The 24,999-nt window shown below is 42.5% G+C and overlaps 1 protein-coding gene across 1 annotated transcript; it reads right to left on the bottom strand.

The window, feature by feature from the left end:
- Positions 1 to 10,009: 10,009 nt before the first annotated feature.
- Positions 10,010 to 22,734, bottom strand: LOC125345389 (ubiquitin carboxyl-terminal hydrolase 17-like protein 6). Its single transcript, XM_048337572.1, has 4 exons — positions 21,245 to 22,734; positions 17,663 to 17,691; positions 16,439 to 16,548; positions 10,010 to 10,135 (listed from the first exon to the last, which is right to left on the bottom strand). Exons 1-4 carry the CDS (start codon positions 22,732 to 22,734, stop codon positions 10,010 to 10,012), a joined length of 1,755 nt encoding a protein of 584 aa, XP_048193529.1.
- Positions 22,735 to 24,999: the final 2,265 nt, after the last annotated feature.

The raw sequence follows: 24,999 nt of genomic DNA, 5'->3' as shown, positions 1-24,999 counted from the left end.
TAAAAAAAGAACTGCTTTCAGTTTCTCAGAGAGCAAGAGAAAAGGAGAGGAAACCTTAGGAAGGTCCTATGTGCTCATCTTCAAGGGTGAGCTGTAATCTGGCACAAATGCAGCTCAGCCAGTCCATGAATGGTGGGACAGGCCCTGGGGGGAGTCCACACATGGTGGGAAAAGAGTAAGCTGACACAAATACGGATTCTGTAGGATAGGCAAATGGAGGCCTTTCTTTGTCCTGTATCTTGTATCTTTTCTTTGCAGGTGGACATGGAAACCTGATGGTAAAAATGGGTGATGTGATGATGCAATTAGAATCTAAAACTGCCCCTTAAAATGTATTATAAATTTAAAAAGTTTTCAAAAGAGGGTTAAGAAGTTTATCTAAGTGATGCAATTTGATTTCTATGCTATGTTGCAATTTGGATGTATCTTTTTAAAAAATAACAAAGATGCTAAGTCTGGGCTCTTGGTATAGTCCTGGTGCTTGTAATTCTTACATTAAAGAAAAAACTGTCATTTAAGTTCAGAGGTGTTCTAGGCAGTAACTAAGACTGAAAAAAACTATGGACCTTTTGAACAAGGCACCTTGAGGCAATGTGCTGTAACTAGTGCCTCTAGGTTTCAGAGTTCTTGAAATGCAATTGAAAGCTAAACTGTAAATATAAATGTTAAAGCAGAGGTTAGTGTTAGACTTAAAAAAATAGAAATGATTTCTAGATATAAAATATGGAAATAAAGTTGTCCTAAATTTTATTCAAGAAGAATAATAATTAGGCTGTAAAATGATTGTTTAATTGCTATTCCAGTTTGCATTGAAGGTTTTATAACAGTTTCTAGGTTAGGCTTACAGCAAAGGATGGATGATTCTTACAAGTTTCTCAAATGTAACTTTGGTCCTTAGAAAGTTCCAGGTAATCATGGGGGGAAAGGGAAAGGAGGAGGAGGGAGGGGGGTATGAGGGACGAGGTAACAAACAGTACAAGTAATGTATCCAATGCCTAATGTATGAAACTGTAACCTCTCTGTACATCAATTTGATAATAAAAATTTGGAAAAAAAAAAGATGACAGTTTAAAAAAATAATAATAATAAAATATATATATAAAAAAGAAAGTTCCAGGTAAGATCAGGCTTGAAAACTCTTTCTGTGTTTACCACCTTGTTGCTTTTGATTAGAGTAAAGTGGACTTTTGTAAGATTTACTGATCTGAAATCTTGTTTGAAGCCAGCCTGGGCAGAAAAACTTCCCTGTGAGAGTCACATCTCTAATTAGCCAGCAGAGTGCTGGGAGGAGGAGGTGCTGGTAGGCTTGGAGTGGCAGAGTGCTAGCCTTGAGCTGGAAAGCTGGAGAGCTGGGGGACAGAACTCAGGCCCTAAGATCAAGTTCAGCAACCAAACAAGGGAAATGCTAAATTCATCCCAGCCTGGGAAAGACCCTCCTAGGACAAAAGCAATAAAACATTCAGAATCCAGTAAGCTGCTGCTTGGATGGCAGAGATAGTGTCAGATCCTAGAGTCACTTGTGCTTGGCCCTTCAAAATTAATCAGAGCCAGGAAGTCATATGAAAATAGTTTGCAGGCATGCCTTTCTAACGTCCATGTCTATCTGTCTACTAAGTAACTGGGCAGGAACATGCCAGTCATCTGTGATAGTGGATAGTTAAAAGCTAAGGTTGTGAAATGGGGAAAGAGTTAACAAATTCCATCCCTTGCACCTGCTCAAAACCCTAACTGGCAGTGAATTTTGAGCTGACACACCTCTTCAGGAAGGAATGTTTGTGGACCTGAGATCATGTCCCTATTGTGACCTGTCAGGGCCTGCACAGATAACTTAGATACTGTAAGGATCACCAGAGATCAATTTCCCCAGGAAGCCAGAAAAAAATGCTTTTGCAAGCTAGAGTGCTAGCAAGGCTACACTACTATTTAAAAAACAATACTTGTGCAGTGATTGAAAATGAATTTCCAAGTAGGTAAAGCTAGGAACATCTGATCAAGGCAGCCCCTTGGTAAAGTAGGCTAAGGTTATTGGTTCCTCGCTAGGTATGGTCAGCATCCTTGAGTCAGCTTGAAGAAGTTTCAGGAGATGGATGATCTTCACCCATCAACTCCCATTTAAGATCAAGAGACCGGAATCATTTTTGGAAAAATGAGGCAAAAAAGTAAAGAAAAAGGCATGAGAAATAAGGGTAACAAGTGTGCAGGTGTGGAGAGTGCACTTATGAGAAATGGCTACAGGCACAGGCCTTCTGTGACTGCCTACCAAAATTATAGCCTTATTTTAAAATATCTAGTTAACAAAAATTATTACCCAGGCAGAATTACCCAAGGACCACTGCCTAAAGCTGTCTTAAAAACTAGTGGGGTGCCAGCCTACAAAAGCCAGTGTACTTAAAATGCAACAAGAGAAATATTAGGAGATTTCACTAAAGTCAGGCCTTTTATTAAGTTTCTTTAACTGGTCTATGTAAAAGTTAAGAGGCCACTCATCAGGAGATGCAACATTCTTTCTGAGCATCTGGGAGACACCACTACAACCCAGTCCAGATCCATCCCATCTCTTCTAAAGGCAAAAGGAAATAAGTAGATGGGGCCCTGCCTGCCTGCATCAAGTGCAGATGCTTCCCAGTGAAAGGCTGCTTTGGATCTGCTAAAACGAAGACTTTTCTGGGGCATACTTTCCGTGGTAACCTTCCTACTCCTCTGAGTTGACTGGACTCTATAAAAAAAATTTAAATACCACTGGCTAGCCATAGGCACTTCAAGGCTCAGAAAACTGGAAAAATCCACTTTAAACAAGTAACATCCTCGTGATAGTTGGCTCTGGCATGATACTAACCTGTTTCCTTCTGGATGTGAGTTTAGAAACAGCAATCCCACCAGCTTGGCCCCTGTCTCTTCTTTACTCTCCCCAGCAGCCTGTGTGTGGAGTCACAATAAATTGCCTCTACACAGTTGTAAAATAACCTGGTTCCACAACCCAAAGGAAGGCAAATCCCCAAAAGTTTGAGTATATAACAAATGGTATGAGTATGTCTTAAGTTGGTTATAATATAAATAGGGTCCAAATTGGTGCATTAATATAAAACTATTCTGTGTGTTTATCTGAATCTGTAGGGTTAAGGAACTTGTTTTGTTATGACAGACTATAAAATGAAAAAAAATACCCTTATAGAGATTTTTGTATTAACTCCTAAAAGAAAATAATTTCCAGCACCTAATGACACCTGGTTTGCATGGTCTAAAGGAAAACCCACTGCCTGAAGACTGACCAACCTAAAAATGTCCAGGTCCTTTGCACTTGGTTCACATTCTTCCCCAGGTTTATATCTACAATAGGATAGAGGGACGAGTCCACATTGAAATATGAGCTGGGAGCCAAAGGCAAAAAAAAGTTGTCCCTGTGCTGATCCCCCTGCTAGTAGGTCTTGGTGTAGCTGGTTCTGCTGTAGTGGATATGTCAACCCTAGTGAAAAAAGATTTAGACTTCAAAGCCTTAAGTGAAACAAGTGGTGCAAGACCTGTGTACCTTAAAAGATACCCTTTTCCCCCTGCAAAATCAAAATAGTTCTCTAAAACCACAGAGGACTAGACCTGCTCTTGATAAATCAGGGAGGGCCCTATATGGCCTCAGGGGAAAAATGTTATTTTTATACCAACCAGGTGGGTATCTAAAGAATAAGTACACAAGGAGATCAAAAGGAAAAAAATCGGTACTCCTTTCTGTTTTCATGGTCACTGTGGGCCAACACACTTATACTGGCCTTCATTGGGTCCATAGCCCTTCCCCCTGCAGGCACTCTCTGTGGGACCTTGCCTTATAAACTGCCCAACCAGATATGGTCAGTGAAAGGATATGTCCCGGCCATCCCAGCGGACTATGCAGAGATAATCACAGACAGGAGAAGAAGGTTATAAGGAGATTTATTAGTGGGGACATAGGTCCCATGGGAGAGGGAGCTACATGGTGTCTGCACCTTATCCAGTTGGAAGCTTCTTTCTGGGGCTAAAGAGGAAGTAGGTAGGTCTTAATAGTGAGTAGGAGTGGCCCATTAGGTATGGGTGGATTTGGGGGCTAATGAGAGGAGCCGAGGCAGGGCAAATGCTAACATTCCCACATTTGTTGTTTATTAATAACTGGGGAGGAGTACCAGGCCAGGAGTATGGGTGGAGGTTGTTTCTTCTGGAGCTACTTCCTCCTGTAAAGGGGCGAAGTCGTCAGGGGTCCCTGATTCGTCATTTGGCTGGGTACCATCGAAGAAGTGACAGTTTGGTTGGTAAAGGTCCTCATCATTTCCATGAGAATGGTTATCAGAGCCAATGGGTGTCACAGTCTCCTGTGGCTACCTCCTGCACCTTGGGCACATCAAGGAGTCTCTGGGGCTGGGGTCTTCAGGATCCAGATCTGCACTGGGCAGAGCAGTGTAAGTGAAGCCTCTAGTTGCCTGTAGTAACAGGATGGCCTCAAACCAAAAGTTCCCAGGTGGCATCTTGGGTGGGGGATGTTATCCTGTTAAAAGAGACTTTTGAAAAGGTCAGGCAAAGGGCTGGGGATATAGCCTAGTGGCAAGAGTGCCTGCCTCGGATACACGAGGCCCTAGGTTCGATTCCCCAGCACCACATATACAGAAAACGGCCAGAAGCGGCGCTGTGGCTCACGTGGCAGAGTGCTAGCCTTGAGTGGGAAGAAGCCAGGGACAGTGCTCAGGCCCTGAGTCCAAGGCCCAGGACTGGCCAAAAAAAAAAAAAAAAAAAAAAAAAAAGACTTTTGAAAAGGTCAGGCAAAAGGCTGACAAATACACAGGACCAGTTAACATGAACGACACAGGAGAACACACCCTGGCCTCAAGGCAGAAAAGTTCCATTTGAAACCTAAACCCAAGTTGTTGCCCATTACAAGAAAGAAGGAATAACTGGACTGGGGGTAGGAAGGGATTATTTGGGGGCGATTGGGTAGAGGATTGGTTGGGAGCAACCAGCCAGAGGCTAAGATATATACAAATAGCAACTAACAAAGGCAAGAATGCAAGTTCCTGTCCAGATGGAAGGTGGACATGTATGGACATTATTCCTCTTGATTCTGTCCAGTTGGAACATGGAGAGATATGGACATTAGGTGGTCAAGCAACTATTTCCCTTGTTCCTGTTCAGTATGAATATTAGGTGGGCAACAAACTATTCCTCTTGATCTCCTGGCTCTGATTAATTTTGAGAGGGCAAGTGACTCCATTTAGGACGTGACTTCATCTCCTCTTACTCCTCTCCATGGTTCCTTGTTGTCAGGACAGACCTTGTCCTGAAGGTCTAGGTGATCATTGCTTAGATAGCTTGTCCCAGTTGGCATTCACGGGGTTTGAACTCAAGGCCTGAGCACTGTCCCTGAGCACTTCTGCTAAGGCTAGCACTCTACCACTTGAGCCACAGTGCTGCTTCCAGCATTTGGCTGGTTACTATGATATGAGTCTCTTGAGCCATGCTTCTGATTTAGCTAGTTGCTGGTTATTTGGGAGGTGGAGTTTTAGAGGAAATTTTTTTTTCTGCCCGGGCTGGCTTTGAACTGAAATGAAAGGAGTCTTAGCCATAAAAGCCCCTCTTATTTCCAATTAAAGCAACAGGAGAACAATAGACGTAGAGCTTACCTGTAACTTGTTGGGAATTGACCGACAAATACTTGCCACAGTTCTGCAATGACAAAACTCACAACAACTGATTAGCACTTTAGAGTTCCTTGGGCTATTTAACCACTAGCATTGTGCCAAGAACCTAAACTTGGAACCTTTTTGCTATTTACCAAAATGTATCTAACTACAAAATATCATGAAAACCAAATCATATCATTTAACATTACCTGCAGGAGGAAGAGAACACAAATGAATAATAATCAAGAGGCAAAGGGTCAGGACAATATAAAAGTCTCAGCTTCAGAATTTGGAACCAACCCAGATGCCCCTCAGTAGATGAATGGATCCGGAAAATGTGGTACATACACAATGGAATTTTATGCCTCTATCAGAAAGAATGACATTACCCCATTTGTACGGAAATGAAGGACTTGGGAAAAATTATACTAAGTGAAGTGAGCCAGACCCAAAGAAACATGGACTCTATGGTTTCCCTCATAGGGAATAATTAGCACAGGTTTAGGCTAGTCACAGCAGAGGATCACAAGAGCCCAATAGCTATACCCTTATGAACACAAAAGATGATGCTAAGTGAAATGAACTCCATGTTATGGAAACATCTGTTATATCACTGTTGTAATTACTTTCAACATGCGATGTGAAACCGCAGCTTCTATTATTGATGATCCTCTTGTATCCCCTTCCTGTGGTTGTACCTGCACTATCTCTGTATCTTATCTGAGTACATTGGAAACCGTGTATACAGGTATTAGAACTAGGAAACTGTAAGGGAATACCAAAATCGAGAGACACGGGGTAAAAAGGACAAACAATTACAAAAGCAATACTTGCAAAACTGTTTAGTGTAAATCTACTGAGCAACTCATGGGGGAAAGGGAAAGGGGAAGGGGGGAGGGAGGAATGAGGGAGGAGGTAACAAACAGTACAAGAAATGTATCCAATGCCTAATGTATGAAACTGTAACCGCTCTATGTATCAGTTTGACAATAAAAATTTATAAATAAATAAATAAATAAAAGTCTCAGCTTCAGTGGATCCGCAGTGGCTGTGTCTTCCATCCCAAATCAGCAGGCTTTGTTAGTCATGTGTGATGGAGGCAGGCAGGAGAGATGGGTTGGATCTGGGTGAGGCTGTAGTGGCATCTCTCAGAGTCCCTTGGATAGACTGTCACACCTCCTGCTGGGTTGCCTGCAAATTTCTACACAAACTGGTTAAAAACATTTGAAATCTCCCAGTATTCCCTGGTTGCTTACTCTGAGTACTCTGGCTTTTGTAGGCTGGTGCCCTACTGGCTTAAGCAAAGTGACAACTTTAAAAAGATTTTAGAAGGCTTGGGCCTTTAACCATCTTCTTAGTCACAAAATCCACACAGACCAAAGGCCAACCAAGTCTGCTCTCTGCACCAGCCATGACAGTTTCTGAGACATGGAGGAGAAAGACACCAATGCTACCCCAATGCAAACCTTTGGCCACCAAACACAACTCTTATGTTTTTAACCTTGGAGTAAGAGCTACAGACATGTGTCTTAACTAGCTGCACAGTTGAAGTCTCAGTTGCAACTCCATCATGATAGGCCTGCTATAAACCCAACTCCACTGAGCAACCTGGGGCAGGCAGAGCCAGAGCAGCAGCACTCTGGGCCTGTCAAAATCTTCACAGGAACACCACCAGTGATTCCTAGATTCCCTGAGCAGTTTCCCAAGCAAGAGAAACAGAATAAGGAGTCACTAGTAGTGAAAGCAGGCAATTTGAGAGCAGACTGTGGAGGCAGCTTCCTATAGTCATGGGCTGCCACAGTCCATGCAGCTAGCACACATGTCGACCTGCATCCTATAAAGCAAAATCTCAATCCTGGTTCAGGAAAATCAAGGTCAGCACCTACATCTGCACACTTGTTCCACAGTGACTCTGGTCCCTTGATCTTAAAGAGTTTATGAGCACACAGGAGAGAAAACGAGAAGCAAAATCTTAGTCTATATCAAAGAATTGTCAGGATCAGATAGATGTACACTTGACTTATAGCATAGATGGACATAAGGAATAACACACTGGTTTTACATCAATGTACTTATACCATGTGCTACATATTTGAACCTTTTGGAGTTTTTCTTAGACACATTTGCTTGCACCCAGACATGATCAGTTTGGGTTTAAAACTTTTTTTTTCTTTTGGCTTGGAGTCAGGTGATTGGAGTCAGGATTGCCTCCAGGCTGTTTACTGTGACTCCACCCACAGGCTGCAGGGATCATTTTAATGCAAGAATTAAAGTAAGTTAAAATAGTAATCAAAAGCAAGTAATTTTGAAACCATGATGCCAGTATTTTTATATATACTTTACATACAGACAGACACACTTGTGCACAAGCTTTGGGGTGCACTTAGATTTTTTTAATTGGCCATTTTATAAGTTTTCTGGAATTCCAGTGGCAAAATGACATTATTTTGCCCATATTTTAGAACCACATGGTCAGTTAGAAAATAAAAACTTTTCCAGCAGACAAAAATTTTCACAGATTATATGGCTAGGAAACAGAGAAGCCACATTTTGAGAAAACAATTCAGCTCCAATGGGGAGCTGAAGTGGGATGCTATGACCAGAGACAGGACACGAACAGAACACAGACACGTGGCAAGGCGAAATGGCATCAGAGCTGGTCAGAGCCTTAACAGGGTCACAGCAAGTCACCTTAACCTTGGAGTATTTGAATTGCAAGGCAGCAGTTACAGAGTTCAAGTGGGGAGCATGAGTCTCCACATCCCTGCCCCCCCCCAGGAATTCCGCACACTTATTACCTGGGGTGGGGGGTGGGACTCCACCTCCAAAAGGTTGTTGTTTTTTTGAAACCTTGATAAAACCAAGATGGCGCTTGTTAAAACCAATTCTATTGTCCACCACATGGTCAATGCTAGAAAAAACTTGAGATTTAGTCAACAACAAGCAGAATTTAACAGAATCTCCAAGCTTAACAAACATCAATAACAAGAACAGAAAACTTTCTTTGTGTCTTTCAAAGCAGATGTTAAACAAACATTGGTACCTTTGGAAGCTAGTACCAGCCCATCCTATATCACAGGAAGGCAGGCAGAGTTTAGAGAGAGGCAGAGAGAGAGAGAGAGAGAGTGAAAGTGAGAGCGAGAAAGAAAAAGAAAGAGAGAGACTGAGAGAGATAATATTCCATCTGCTCGAGGGCTCATAGAAGTTATGTATCAGGGGTCCAGTGTCCCATGATGGGGCCACATGGAGTTCCAAATTTGGGGTCAAATTTGATTGGATGAGGCTTGAGATTGGGCTCAAACTTGAGCAGCTTTCCTGAAGCACTTTAGACTGTCCTCCACTCTTGATGAGTGACCAGTGAAGCTGAACTAGAAATACCCACCAGCATCCCAGTGGGGCTCTGTTCAGTTGACTCCAAATGGAGTCAACTGTGAGGGAATAAACAGCTAATTGGAGCCATCACCAGCAATTGCTGATTCCCTTGACCTAGCCTGGTGACTTATGGTCCCTGGGAGTGGGGCTTGGAACTTGGCGCCAAGATTTTTGTCAGTATGGCAGCCCTGTGGCCCCACAGAAAATCGGATCTGAACCCCGGGCTAGTGGTCACTCACCCTGGTTGGATGTTTGCCCGGCCCACGGGGTTTCGTCAACAGGAGCCCAAAGGGGAATTGACTTGAATGAGAGACAAACCTGACACAAGGAGGGAGACCAAGAGAGGATTCTGATCAAGGTCTCAAACTTTATTTTTGCACGGCAGCTTATATAGTAATCAGCAAAGGGTAACTCACGTAGACAGGGTCATTAGGTTGCTAGGTTACAGAACCATGGGATGGTCTTTCTCAGGACAGGGACTGGGTAACATTTACAAGGTTGTTAATTAAAACTAGACAAGATGTTAGGCTTAACAGGCAAGGTTGTAAAAGCATCAAACATTCTTATCAGCTAAGACTTATAGTGTCTTCTTGTTAGAGCATGACAAACAGTGCCAGATTTTCTTATCAGTTAAGTTTTATAGTTTCTTTATGTTACATCCTGACAGCCATTTTGGCTCCTGGCATCTCCTCCCTTTTTATTATAATTAAAAGCTAACTATTGCTTAGGTGGGGGTGGAAGGCCCAAAACATAGCAAGCGCTTTAGAAGACAGTTTTTGTACAGTTATGTCAGGAATGGGGGCATTAACCCATGGAAGGAAGTAGGGACCCATCCCCCTAAAGTGTTTTAATGATCCTTTTTGAGGGGAGAGGATTTTAAACGGATCCAACCTCTATGCAGATGGGTATGCTTCCACGAGCCCGAACGGCAATTGTTTATAGCCCTCGCCGGCAGATACCGCTAGGTTCTACCCTCCCATAGGTGCCCATGGCATATGTCTCTAACCAGGTTCTCTAACCGGGTTCCGGCTGCCTTGGAGGCGTAAGGCTCTCTGTCCTGGCCACACAGGTAGCAGGACACAGTGACCGCACCGCTGTTGTCCTGCCTTTGGCTGGCCAAATCCAGCCTATGATAGTGAATTTGAAGGGGTTTAGATGCAAGGGAGTCAATTTGCTATTTTACAAGCTCATAATTCTATTAAAAATACAGGGGCCGACAGCCACAAAAATTAATATTCCAAGCAGAGGGCCTAGTAAAGGGAGAAGATAGGGAAGGAGTCCGTTCAGTCCGGTCCACAATGGGCTGTCAAACAGTTCTCGCCTCCGTTTGATCAGGTCCTCCTGGAGCCTTTTGACCTTGTCTCTAACGATCCCAGATTTGTTGGCATAGAAGCAGCAGTGTTCCTGTAAAGCTAAGCAAATCCCTCCCTGTTCTGCAGTAAGTAAATCCAGTCCCCTCCTGTTTTGTAGGACTACTTCAGCCAGGGAGTCAATTTGATCTTGAAGATCGTTTATGGTGCTGGATAGTGCCTGAACATCCTCTATTAGTTGATTAGACAGTTTTGCATAAGAATGTACAGCTACTCCCAGGCCTGCAGTTGCAGCAGTTACACCTAGTCCTGCCAAAAGGGGTATAAGTTGAACTGCTCTTTTCTTTCTTCCTTCTATCATATCAAAACTAGGAATGGGTAATGGTTCACTACCTGGAACAATGTCTATGTCTGGAAGTAACAAAGCAACCACACACAATCCGGTCCAGTTAGCAGGAAGCATGGAGAAAGCCAAGTTTCCTCCACATACAAAGATCCTTCCTTTTGGGGAGCAAAGGGGGCTTGTGGGAGAAGAATAATTAGTTACTTGTAAGCATTTGCCAAATGAGATCAAGCCCATATCTATATCTAGGCTATTATTTTGGAAATCACCATATATGCAAATAGAAAAATTACCAACAGGTTGTATTTTAAAAGGCAGACTCGGACTGCAAGTAAGATTGTTATCTGTAAAATTAATTAAGTTATCAGAGGGAATAGCAAGGGGCATGGGCGTTCCTAAAGATATGCATAACCAGCAATCATTAGCCAATTCGGGGTTGGAAGTATTTAGGATGTTAAGTGTGGCCTTTAGGATATCCGAGGTATGGACATCTAGATCTGTTTCCTTGGGCCTTGGGAGGGCCAAGGGGTGGTAATCAATTTTGGGGTAAATCTGTCTTTCTAGTTCCTCAAGCCTTTTTTGTACTTCCAGCTTCTCTAATTATATCTGTAGGTCCTCCTCCATCAGAGATATGAATAGGGGCTTTAGTGGGCCAACAGGCATCAGCGCCTGGGGTGCCCATGCAGGAGGCTTGAGTGTATTTATTGTTGCCCACTACTTGAGGAAAATTGGACCAATCGCCTCCCTGAACTGCCAGTTTATTTTTTTGTAATATGGCAGTAAAATATCTTTTGCTATCCATGCCAGTGCATTCCTGTACAATGGAATAACAAGAGGAGTGCATTTGGGTAACATAGCTACAGCTCTGGGGACATTTCCCAGGAATACCATTATTGGATGGTATAATTTTTGGCTTATCAATGCATATCCATTCTTGTTTTCCAAAACCTCCTGCATTACTAGGCTCCATCTGAAGGTATGCAGTGCTAGTGCCACAGTCAACAACATTAGTATATCGTTTGGGAATGGTCTTAAATCGTCCTCCCTGACACTCGCATGGGGGACCAAAAAGGGCTTTAAGCAATTCTTGTTTGTTTATCAGGGCCCCCAATCCAGCATGAGTTGTGAAGGGCAGGGCCAACAGGATTGTTGTTATAAAGGTCCACGTCGTCATTGTTATTCCTGAAAAAGAAAAAGGTGTTCTCAGGGGGTCATGTTTCCCTGGAAGATAGGTTATGATCAACAGTTTTAATCAAGCGTTCAGGAAGCCAGCATGCTGCACTTTCTTTGTTGTCAAATATACAAGCGGACCCTCGACCCCAGATTAATACAGGGTCCGGGCCTTTCCATTGAAAGGTCAGTGGATCTTTCCACATAACAGTAGCATAATTATGAATTGTTTGTGGATGCCAGAGACAATCGGCTGCAGATTTTCCATTAGCATCCAAAGTTTAAAAATTAATGACAAACAAGGCATGATGAAGAATATTTTTGGGGGATCCTTTTGTGGGGTAAAATTCCCCCGTTTTTAATTTCTGAAGAGTATTTTTAAGAGTTTGGTGAGCTCATTCAACAATTCCTTGGCCTTGAGGGTTGTAGGGAATGTCAGTAATATGTTTTATTTGCAATTGGCAACAAAACTGTTGAAAGCTTTTCCCTGTATACCCAGGGCCATTATCAGTCTTAATAATTTTGGGCTTTCCCATGACTGTTAGACAATTAAGTACATGGGCAATAACATTTTTAGAGGCCTCTCCAGTGTGGAGGCTGGCAAAAATAAAGCCACTAAAAGTGTCAATGGTAACTTGAAGATATTTAAGATTACCAAAAGAAGGGACGTGGGTAACGTCCATCTGCTAAATTTCATTAGGGACCAGTCCTCTGGGGTTGACACCTAAGTGAGGGATTGGCAAAAAGGTGACACAATTGTGACATTGTTTGACAATTTGTCATGCCTGCTCCCTGGTAATGTTATAGAGGAGGCGCAGGGTTTGAGCATTAAGGTGATGCAGAGAGTGAGCTTCTTTTGCTGAGCTATAGGGTCACATTCGACCAAAAGGGCAAATTGAGTTGCTCGATCAGTTACTTTATTGCCTGCTGTCAAAGGCCCTGGGAGACCAGAGTGAGCACGAATATGTCCTATATAAAAGGGACAGTGTCTAATTAAAATATGTTGTTGGATTAAGGAAAACAATGGAGTGGCATTTGTAGTTGGTTTAATATAGGATACAGTTTCAAGTAAGGGGATGGAGTGGGCAATATAAGCGCTATCTGTATACAAATTAAAGGGAGTATTAGGTAACTGAATAAACACTTGTAAAACAGCAAAAAGCTCAACCATTTTTGCAGAGCGATAGGGGGATTGTAGGGAAGTGGTTTGGTTGTCAATAGTAAAGGCTGCCATTCCATTTGAGGAACCATCAGTAAACACTAGGGAAGTGTGAGAAAGAGGTTGACGAGAAGTTTGAGTGGGGAAAACAAGGGATCGGTATTTTAAAAATTGGAGGAGTTTATCAGCAGGGTAATGATTATCAAAGATTCCTTGAAAAGAAATACAAGACACCGTCCAAGCATCATCATTTTGCATTAGCCACTGAATCTGAGTGGGAGAATATGGCAATATTATTTTATCAGGGTCTCTGCCAAACATTTTTCTGCTATGTTCTCTTCCAACTTTAATTAGTTCCACCACCCAGGTGGCATAAGGGGTGAGAACTTTAAGCGAGGAGGCAGGTAAATGTACCCAAAAGAGGGGTCCCTCTTGCCAGAAAACTCCAGTAGGTATAAAGCTGGTGGCACAAATAATAAATTGGAGGGGTTTATTGTAAGAAATAAAAGATACTTGTTGATTTGTGATGGCAGTTTCCACTATCTTTAAGGCCTCTTGGGTGGGGGCAGTTAGTGACCGACTAGAGGTTGGATTTGGGTCCCCTTTAAGGATGTCAAGTAAAAGCTTAAGTTCACCAGTGGTTAGTTTAAGGTACAGCCGAAGCCAATTAATGTCTCCTAAAAGTTTTTGAAAATCATGCAAGGTACACAAATGAGAAGTCTTAATCTGTAATTTTTGACTAGTAAAATAATAAGGACCTAAAATAAGACCAACAAATACTTGCCAGAGTTCTGCTGTAACACTTAGAAAACAGCAGACTGAATGAGATCCATGTGCCATTAAATCAAATCAAATTATTTAACCTTACCTTACCAGCAGGTGGAAGAGAACACAAATGAATAACAATCAAGAGGGCAAAGGATCAGGACAATGTATAAGTCTCAGCTTCAGTGGATCCCAAGTGGCTTATGTCTTACATCTGGAATCAGTAGGCCAGCAGGAGGGATGGGTTGGATCTGGGCAAGGCTGTAATGGTATCTCTGAGTCCCCTGGATAGATTGTCACAACTTCTTCTGGGTTTTCTGCAACTTTCTACACAGACTGGTTAAAGACATTTGAAACCTTCCAGTATTCCTTGGTTGTTTACCCTGAGTACTCTGGCTTTTGTTGGCTGGTGCCCTAATGGTTTAAGCAGGGTGACAACTTTAAAAGATTTTAGAAGGCTTGGGCCTTTAACCATCTTCTTAGTCACAAAATCCACAAAGACCAAATGCCAACAAAGTCTGCTCTCTGCAGCAGCCACGACAGTTTCTGAGACATGGAGGGGGAAGATACCAATGCTTCCCCAATGCAACCCTGTGGCCACCAAACACAACTCTGATGCTTTTAACCTTGGAGTAAATCTTGGTGGCAACTCTGTCATGATAGGCCTGCTATAAATCCAACTCTAATCTTGGGAGGGGGTAGGGAAGAGCTGGGCCTGTCAAAATCTTTACAGGACTCCTAGATTTCCTGAGCAGTTTTCCATGAAAGAGAGAGAGAGTAAGGAATCAGTGAAATCAGGCAGTTTGGGAGCAGACTGTGGAGGCAGCTTCCTGTAGCCACGGACTGCCACAGTCCACACAGCTAGCACATGTGCAACTAGCACATATGTCGACCTGAATCCTATAAAGCAAAATATTAATTCTGGGTCAGGAAAATATAGGTTAGCAGCCACATTTGTATACTTGTTTTAAAATGACTCTGGTCCCTTGATCTTAAAGAGTTTATGAGAGCACAGAAAAAAAAATGGAGAAGCAAAATCTTAATCTATACCAAAGAATTGTCAGGATTAGATATACATTTGACTCTTAGCATAGATAGAAATAAAGAATAACACACTGGTTTTACATCATTGTACTTATATCACGTGCTGTATATTAGAACCTTTTGGAGTTTTTCTTAGACACATTTGCTTGCACCTAAACATGGGTTTAAAACCTGTTTTGTTTTTGTTTTTGTTTTTAGTTTTACCGACAGACAGACAGACATACAGACAGTTGTGCACAAGCTTTGGGGTGCACTTAGAATTGTTTTTTAATTGGCCATGTAAGTTTTCTGGAATTCCAGTGGCAAAATGATATTATTTTGCCCATATTTTAGAACCACGTGGTTAGAAAACAACTTTTTCAGCAACAAAAATTTTCACAGGTTATCTGAGAAGCCACATTTTGAGAAACCAGTTTAGCTCCAATGGGGAGCTGAAATGGGACACTATGACCAGAGAAGGTCCAGGAGATGGGAGACAGGGCATGAACAGAAAGAACACAGACATGTGGCAAGGCATAATGGCAGTGGAGCTGGTCAGAGCCTTAGCAGGCTCACAGCAAGACAGCTTCACCTCCCAGCATTTGAATTGCAAGGCACCTTTGAATTGCAAGGCCACAGTTCCAGAGTTCAGGGTGGGCTTCCACCTCCAACCAATTCTATTGTCCACCATGTGCTGAATGCTAGAGAAAACTTAGGATTTAGCCAAACAAGCAGAATTTAATGCAATTTCCAAACTTAACAAACATCAATAACAAGAATAAAAAACCTTTCTTTGTGTCTTTCAAAACAGATGTTAAACAAACATTGGTACCTTTGGAAGCTAGCACCAGCCCGTCACATATCACAAGCAGGCAGGCAGACAGAGTTTAGAGAGAGGCAGAGAAAGAGAGAGACAGAGAGAACTTCATCTGCTCAAGTGCTCATAGAAGTTAAATAAAATATTCCAAATTTGTAAGGCTGGGCTCAAACTTGAGCAGCTTTTAGATTGTGCTCCTCCCATTGTAGAGCACTCGGTCAGGAGAAGTTACCTCGGTGGTGTTAGCACTTCCCTAGCCTCAGGTCCCTCCCCTCTGTGAGTAGCCTGCACCTAGGAGATCTGTAACTCTGCCAGGACTGAGGTGGGCGGTGGGCGGAGATGATAACTCTAAGTCAAGATCTCACAACTGTTTAAGTAGCTGAGACTTTTCTTTTTGGCTTGAAGGAGGGCTTTTAAAGACTGAGCCTCCCAGGAGAGTTTAACTGTTGCTTGCCTGGTTATTTCTTCAAGATTGGGGGAATCGGCAAGCGTGGGAACACAAAAGGAAGGTGCTGTATTGTAAGGAGGTGGCCGTGTGGAAGCGGCCAAGGGGGGCCAGTCAAGATTATGGTATTTGGCTGCCTCTTCCCCTAAAGTGGCCCTATCTCCCGGTGGAAGCATATCATCATTAGAGCCACCGGATTCTAAACCAGAAAGGACCGGGTAAATGGACTTCGGGCCTCTAGGCTGAGGATCACTGCTGACTTCAGGCATGGGAATGGAAACAGAAGGACAAGGAGACATAACAGAGGGAGGGCGGGGCGTTTTAGCAGGCTCCTTGTGGAGAGAAGCCTGGCTCCCTTTGAATTTTTCTTTTAGGAAAGTTTCACTATCCTCAACTACCTTGGAAACATCTGCCCGATAATGGCGGACTTGTAGGACCTCATGTATAAGATTCCAATAGGAGAAGGCCAGCACAGGTACCTTCTCGGGACTGAAAGTCTGGTAATAGTCTTTAAGGCAATCACCAACACGACACCTTCTTTTTCATCTATCGTCCCTTCCTGTGGGAACCATGTACAAATATCTTCCAAAAATATAAAAATTTCTACTAAGTCCTTTTTCTTAACCCGTACTCCTCATGCCTTGACAGAGGCCTTAAGCCCCTGGAGAAACAGCTCACACTTGCTGAGTGTTTGTCCCATAATTGCGTCGCCTCTCTTACCTCACGGATCTGTATCGCAGACGGGCGTTTCTGCGGTGATCTCAGTGCGGATCTTCACTCACCAGCTGGGTGGCGATACAAGGGGAGGGTGCAGCGCTGCTCTATGAGGTCGACGTTCAGACCAAACTCCGTTCCTTGAGCCCCACGTTGGGCGCCACTCTGCCCAGGCCCACGGAGTTCCGTCAACAGGAGCCCGAGGGGGAATTGACCTGAATGAGAGACAAACCTGACACAAGGAGGGAGACCAAGACAGGATTCTGATCAAGGTCTCAAACTTTATTTTTGCACGGCAGCTTATATAGTAATCAGCAAAGGGTAACTCACGTAGACAGGGTCATTAGGTTGCTAGGTTACAGAACCATGGGATGGTCTTTCTCAGGACAGGGACTGGGTAACATTTACAAGGTTGTTAATTAAAACTAGACAAGATGTTAGGCTTAACAGGCAAGGTTGTAAAAGCATCAAACATTCTTATCAGCTAAGACTTATAGTGTCTTCTTGTTAGAGTATGACAAACAGTGCCAGATTTTCTTATCAGTTACGTTTTATAGTTTCTTTATGTTACATCCTGACAGCCATTTTGGCTCCCGGCAGATGTTCGAATCCATCATTGTTGTGGTGGATGGAAGTAGAGCGCTAGGTCAGGAGAAGTTACCTCAGTGTTCCTCTGGGTGGGCTTAGGACAGCAGAATAGGTCCCAGGAGCAGCTTGGACCCCCCATAAATGGGGGAGCAAATGCACTGGCGAACCTATCCCAGGTTTCAGCACCAATGAAAGGATATGTCCCGGCCATCTCAGGGGACCATGAGGAGATAATCACAAACAGGATAAGAAGGTTTATAAGGAGGTTTATTAGTGGGGCCATAGCTCCCATGGGAGAGGGAGCTACATGGTGTCCTCACCTTGTCCAGGTGGCAGCTTCTCTCTGGAGCTAAAGGGAAAGTGGGTAGGTCTTAATGTGAGTAGGAGTGGCCCATTGGGTATGGGTGGATCTGGGGGCTAATGGGAGAAGTTGAGCACCTGAAGCAGGGGAAATGCTAACAGGAGTGTGTACAGGCAATAAAGCTTGTAGTTCTCCATTTGCAACATCCCTATGAGCTCCTCTTTTAAAAGTATCAAAAGCCTGCCAATGATTTGTGAGACCCTCCAAAACAGGAGCTGGGAATGTGAAAACCAAGAAGAATTGTAGCCCCGAGCTCCTAGAAAAAATAGGGCTTGTAAAATTTCACTGTCTTATAGTTTATTCTTAGCTTCTATAACTCCATTTTGGTGACTCTATGCTAGAGGGCTGCACCCCCACCCATGAGACTAGTTCCTTGTAGTTTGACATTTAAAAATATATGTATCCCTGTTCCTATCTGTATCTAGATAGCAACTATAGTAACAGATTGCAAAAGTGATCATAGTAATAGATGTAGAAATAATCATAGGAACACTTATAGAAATGCCATAGCGACTGTCAGGTTGGTTCACATATGTAGCCTACTAATGCTTACTTAGTTGTTATTAGGGAAACAAGGCAACAATTGTTAAAATAAAGACGATATTAGGTCAACCTAGCCACTAAATTCTGCTTCTGTAAAAGATTTGCTTAACCCATTTGTGACTTGCTCTACACCCTGAATTGACTCCGAGTCTTCTACCTTTAAAAACTCAGCCCTTTGGTGGCTCCATGCTGTTCTTTACCATACCCACTGTGGAGAGCAGATGCTGCCAATAACTAAATAAAGACTCCTAGCCAGATTGACTGAGGGCTGGTGACTTTTTTGTGGTGGGTGCGAGTCCTGGGTGGCCAGAAAACTGCACTTATTTATTTGTATTTTTTCATTCAATTTTATTGTCAAAATGCAGTACAGAGGGGTTACAGTTAAATATGTAAGGTAGTAAATACATTTCTTGTTAAACTTCTTACCTCTTCCCTCATTTTTCTCCCACATCCCTCCTTCCCGAGCCCTCAACTTCCCCCAAGTTGTACAGTTAATTTCCAATATGTTGTCTTCTACATATGACAGTTGCATTGTTCTTTTAAACTATTGTGCCAGTACTGGGTCATGAACTCAGCATTTCATGCTGCCATCAGGCTTGCTTATTCACTATTACAACTCTACCACTTGAGCCATGACCCAGTCCCTAAATGTATAATATTATTAAAATTATTATTAATACTGTATCTAGTTGTATATTTTGTTATTCCTGCAGATTCTTTGCCAATGAAACAGTTTTTGAGAAATATGTGCAATGGTGTAGCTTAATGATCCAAAGCAAGAATTAGTCATCCTAGAGAATAACCTGGAAGTCAAAAAATGCTGGACCATCAACAAGGTAAAATACTTTTTAGGCAAAGGGATGAAGGCTGAATGAGAATGGTTGAAAACGATCCTATGTCTCACTATTGGAAAAACTCAGAAAGATCACGTTATTCTGATCATCTTGTATTCTGCCCTGGGTACAGTGTTTTTCTTACTATAGGAAAAAAATTGTGCCATAGCTGTTCTGCTCCTATAATGCTTGTTTCACAGGAGTTTATAGTTATGGGATTACAAGTACTATCTACCCAGTGATTTCCCAATTACAATAGCTAGAGTTCTTTTCTCCCATACAAATCTGTTATGGTCTTTTCTTGTTTTTTGTCCTAATGCTACTTCTCACTCTCCTTATGTGTATCAAAAGGAGAGAGTTCTCTTACTTTCCATCATTCATTGACTCTCTGGCACCTTTTCCTGAAGGATGGCCTACATGTTATTCAGGAGAAAACTTAGACTTCTTTTTTTCTGCAGCCTTCTCTTTATAGGTTTGAGTACATTGATGGAGCCATTCTTTTAACAGATTTCAATTTTTTCAACTTGAAGAGAATACATGTTTATTAGAAAGTGTGGAAGAAAAACACCTCAGTGTACGTTGAAACACTTGAAGCAAACTACAGTTTAAATTTCCTATAGTAGTGCTCGGTGGCTCACACCTATAATCTTGGCTACTCAGGCAGCTGAGATCTGAGGATCATAGTTCAAAACCAGCCAGGCAGAAAAGTCATGGTGAGACTCTTACTTCCAATTTATCACTCAAAAACTGACAAACACTTGAACTGAAAACTTGAAATTGGCATTTGGCTCAAATTAGTGGAGAGCTAGCCTTGAGCAAAAGAGTTCAAGGACAGTGCCCAGGCCCTGAGTTCAACCTTTCCAACCAAAAATAAATAAAAACAAAAACAAAAATAATACTTACAATTTATTACAAACTTTGTATGGGGACAATAGGAAATGACACAAACAATATATGACCTCAAGTTACAAAGTAACAGTCCATTTTTCCACTTTTGAGAACAGGGAGGAATTCATGTTTCAAAATATAAACATAAACAATTTATACCATAAATTCATAGCATGCAATATATTAAACACAGGAAATTCAACAACCATGAATTTCAGTCTAGTAACACTATATGCTATAAAGAATCTGATGAACTGATTCACAAAAATGAACATAATGCAATTGAAATATCCAACATTTCAGAAGGCATCAACTCAGCAGAACACTTCCAATCTATGATGTTTGTTTTGTATATCTTCCAGCCCCCTCAATCGTGAGATGGCAGAGAGTTCTTCTCTAGACACTCCAGAGGACTGCTTGCCATGAGTTCACAAAGTTGACCTCCATGGAGCCACCAGCAGTAGTCAAACATGCACAGCACAGAACAGTACAGAGAGACGAGGGTCTTGTGCTCCATCATGCACATTTTCAGGGCTGCAGGAGGCTCACACCACTTTCAAAGAGGCTGATAGATACACTGTCACCATAGAATTGCACCTGTAATGGTGATGGCACAGAATTCTCTCCTCTAAGTCAATATGCACAAAACTGAAGAGGTTCAGAGCAACTACAGTGCCCATGAGCCCAGTGGAATATGGTTGTTTCCACCTGATTACAATACTTTTTTATGTTGATACATTTACTTTTATGATTCATCAATCATTTTCACCAATATGTGTAATCGATGTGTCATTCACATTAATGTATTATCACCCTCATCTCCACTCCCTACCTGGTGATTTTTCTACTCTTCAGTAAGGGACAAGATAACTTTGCAAATTGAAATCCTAGCAAGGCCCCGGTGTGTCAGGCCTGAAAGCCAAGCCACACAGGAAGTTGAGATATGAAGATTGCTCTTCAAAGCCAGCATGAGCAAGTTCATGGCATTCTGATCTCCAATAAACCACTTCATGTCAGAAGTGTATTTGCGGCTCAAGTCATACACCACTAGTCTTGAGGATAAAATCTCTGGAAAGTGACAAACTGCAAACATCAAGAGACAGGACCAGCACCAACTTTAGAAAAAAATCAATGAGGTGATTTGAACTATATTTGTCCATTGTGGGCTTGAACTCTGAGCCTGGGCATTGTCCCTGAGCTCTTCAGCTGAAGGCTAGCACTCTATCACTTGAGCCACAGTACTACTTCAATGAGCTTATGAGAGAACAAAAACATACTTCTTTTCTTTCTTCCTTTGCTTGTTCTTTCTCTTGTTGGATCTGGCCGTAGTGTCCTTACAAGGGTCTTGATCACTATTTCTGGACATCTGGCCTGTTGTACTCTGGTAACAATTTTGGGATAAAGGATTTTCCTTATCAGAATGATTTCCTCTCATCTGATCCCTGTGTTTAGAAGGATGAATCATGACTAGATTGGAATCCTGTGTGAACTCTATTTTCCTGAGGTTGAACTCTGACTTTGGCCGGTTTTGTTCCTGGAAGCTTTTCCACTGGTCTAGGGAGATTTCTTTCACTGCTGGACTCTCCGCATCTGGCTGTGACTCTAAATGTTTCAGATGAGAGTACTTTGTCTTATCTAGTTGGTGTGTTCTTCCCTCCTTTTCTTCAGCCTCTGGAGCTGTTGGGTTCCTGCTTAGTAACACAGCATCATGGTGTCCATTAAGATCACTGCTCCTCTGGGTATAAAAGAGGACATAGGCACACTGACTCAGCACAGAAGAAACATCACAGCTGGTCACCTTAGCATCATCCATTTTATACCATTGGCCATTCCCAGCTTTGATGTAGGAGAAATAATGTCCACTGTGCCTGCTCAGCCCAGCATGAACCAGCACAGCATAGAGGTCATACACAAGTGCTTCCGCATTGTGCTGAGACATGTATGGTTGCATATCAAGACTCTCAGGAAACTGCACTGCCCTATCAAGTTTGTCACCTGTCCAAGAAGAAAATCTTTTCAGTACAAGGACGAGGACCTTGGAGGCACTTTGCAGAGTCAAGGTCTTGGAAGCAGACACTTTCTGCAGACAAGCCGCACAATGATAGGAGTTTTCCCCACTCAGCTCTTCGGGCATCACCAGTCTTCCCAAAGCCTGGCCAACACTCTGAGCTCCCTCGATATCCAGCGGGATGTCCACATAAGGGTCAAAGGTGTCTGAAGTGCTATGGCACTGGAGACACCTGATCTGAGACCTCCAGTACCCTCCGAAGATTTCACGGATTAGGCTAGACTCCTGAACCAGAAGATCTAAGCCCTTGGGACAAGACTGACAGGATTGCTCCATGGACTCAAAGAGGAACATCAGAAATTCATGGGCATCTTCCTGCAACGACATATGGAAGCCAGCACCCAGGGCATAGGAGGGCTGGATTGTGTCCCCAGAGTGCTGGAAAGCCCTTTTCATGTGAGCTTGCACCACACACATCATGCAGGATTTCTGGTGGCAAGGCATCTGGCAGGTGCCACGAGAGAGCATGTGGCTTGCAAGTGGGCCTGTGTGCGTCAGACACTGCAGGATGGCATTCATGTAGCAAGTATTTCCTGTGTTCAGGAGGCCCGCACCAACCTTAGAAGGCTGCTTCCAATGCAGACTAGTGTACTTCCTTGGAGCCAGTTCGGTCTGTAAAGGAGACATATCCTTCTGAAGGCTTCTTTCTTCCTCAAGTGACTGAGACAACCCTTCCAAATTCAGTCGAGTGGTCTCCATGACTCCAGGAGCAAAAGATTTGAGATTTCAAATACCCCTCTGGAACTCACCAACAAAGATGCTTCCTCCTCAGAAGCAGCTGCTAAATGCTGGGTTTTCTGCTCTATTTCTGCTTCTTATATAGCCCAGCCCCTCCTGCCACACCTTTTCTTTACAATTGTCTCCACCTCAATCCTTAAGATCCACCCTTTTCTACCTAGAAGTAAAACCATTTAGAATCCAGTCTCAGGTTGAGATGAGTTATAGGGTATTGTCTTTCAATTTCCAGCAGTGCTCAGGGTCAACCTGCTCCCTTTCTCTACCGATTGAGCATGGGATAGGCTGAATATTCAAAAACCTACCAAGTCACACACAAATTAGGACTGAATTTCAGTAATGATATTTTAAATCTCTGAAAAGAAGAAAATTGTAGACAAGGGTGGGGAGGTGGGAAGGGGGCTGAAATCTACCAGATCCCTGAAAGATTTTTATCATTGTGCTAAAACTTCAGGCTTCTATTCATACTTGAACAAACTGCAGTAATTAACACTCGAACCACATGTCCAAAAAATGGCTTTCTGAACATTCACATAATATTGTGACCCAGTTTTACCTTAACTATGTCAACTATGTTTGTCTCAAGAGATAATTCGCCCAACAAATTACTTTTCTTAAATTTTGGGTCTTTATACAGTCACCTCATAGTCCTTGCACATTAAAATTACCTACCCATTGAAGTCTTTATTGCATATTTATTTCTGTTTTCCCTCATTTGTCATGTGTTCCCAGGGCTGGGTCCTGCTATCATCCTTTGTATAGTTCTTACTATTGTGTAATTATTTCCATTTAAAAATAAATCTCCAGCTCTGTTATTTCTTTAATTCATATCCTTAATAGCATCTTCTCTAGTGACTCCTCCTTTTGGTTACCTACTGGTTTAAACAAACTCAAAAAATCTCAGGTTGGACTTTGGACTTTGGATATGTGTGTGTATATGTGTTTGTGTGTATGTATGTGTGTCTGTGTGTGTGTTTATCATATCATATCATATCGTATCGTGTCATATCATACTGTATCTTATTCTTCCTTACTACTTGATTAAGCTCTAACTCTACCAGTTTTCTTGTCAAAATACCTTGGAGTCATTTCAGACTTACATGTAGAGGGAAGCCTTAGTAATATAGGTGTAAGGTCCACTCCCAGGAGGGCTGCATGCAAATACCAACCCCATGTTCCCAGTTTAAATTGCCATCCAGTTTCCTAGGTAACTGCAACACCTGGAGGCAGTTACCTCCCCACTTCCCTGAGTTTACTTCCTAGTCCATTTAGACACCCTAATCCAATCTGGACACACCCTAATCCACTTGACCCCACCCTAAACCACCTGGACTCACCTCCCCACCCCCTGCCCTGCATTTTCCAGGAGTGACTCTCTTGCATGCCAAGTGTGCTTTGTATTTAGCTGCAGGCCTGCAGTTTGGTCAATTAAAGTTCTCTCTTCTGCCCTAATACCACTTGGAATTCTTCATTTTTGTTTGTCTACTTGAAAATTTCTTATAATCGGCTTATTTTAATTATCAAAGACTGTGGAGGGCTGGGAACATGGCATAGTGGTACAGTGCTTGCCTTGCATACATGAAGCCCTTGGTTCAATTCCTTAACACAAGAAGTAGAGCTGTGACTCAAGTGGTAGAGTGCTAGCCTTGAGCAATAAGTATCCAGGGTCAGTGCTCAGGCCTTGAGTCCAAGCCCCCGGGTTGGCTAAAAACAAACAAACAAAAAAACCTGTGGAATGATATTCACATAAAATTGTATTCTTTTGAAATGACAGTTTAGGAAAACATCAAGTCTGCAAACAAAAGAATAACTTCGAGCTGGAGTATTGATGCAGAAGTTCTGAAGATCATATTTATGTAAATCATATTTTGTTTCTGTTATTGCTCCTGTGTATGAATGGTGGAGAGAAAAGGAAAGGTGTGATTATGTTTTATGCTTTTTACTCTCTCAATCCAAAGTAAGAATTTAGATTGGAGACACAGAAGTAAGCAATTTCTTGTGAAGGTGACAGATGAAACTAAGAGACCTTATCCTTAAGTGAAACGGGAAGAGAGGACAGATTATAATAGTAATGTGGGAATGGGGCCTAGAGTTAGAGTGCTTGCCTAGCATGCATGAAGCCCTGGGTTTGATTCCTCAGTCTCACCTATGCAGAAGAAACTGAAATTTGCACTGTGGCTCAAGTGGTAGAATGCTAGACTTGAGCAAAAAGAACCCAGGGACAGTGTT

The sequence above is a fragment of the Perognathus longimembris genome, chromosome 2 (assembly GCF_023159225.1).
Source record: "Perognathus longimembris pacificus isolate PPM17 chromosome 2, ASM2315922v1, whole genome shotgun sequence".
Classification (NCBI taxonomy): domain Eukaryota; kingdom Metazoa; phylum Chordata; class Mammalia; order Rodentia; family Heteromyidae; genus Perognathus; species Perognathus longimembris.
Note: the sequence above shows the minus strand (reverse complement) of the source record. Positions and strands in the feature narration are given on the sequence as shown.

Bases quoted from the DNA above. Each gene is read 5' to 3' on its own strand.
- LOC125345389 (XM_048337572.1), bottom strand. From the start codon at position 22,734: ATGGAGACCACTCGACTGAATTTGGAAGGGTTGTCTCAGTCACTTGAG. The intron at 17,692-21,244 runs GTATGTTTTTGT...CTTTCCCTTTAG, and splicing joins CAAAGGAAGAAAGAAAAGAA to CTCCAGAGAGAAGCTGCCAC. The intron at 10,136-16,438 runs GTAGTTGAGGAT...TCACTATCATAG, and splicing joins ATCGGGCAGATGTTTCCAAG to GCTGGATTTGGCCAGCCAAA.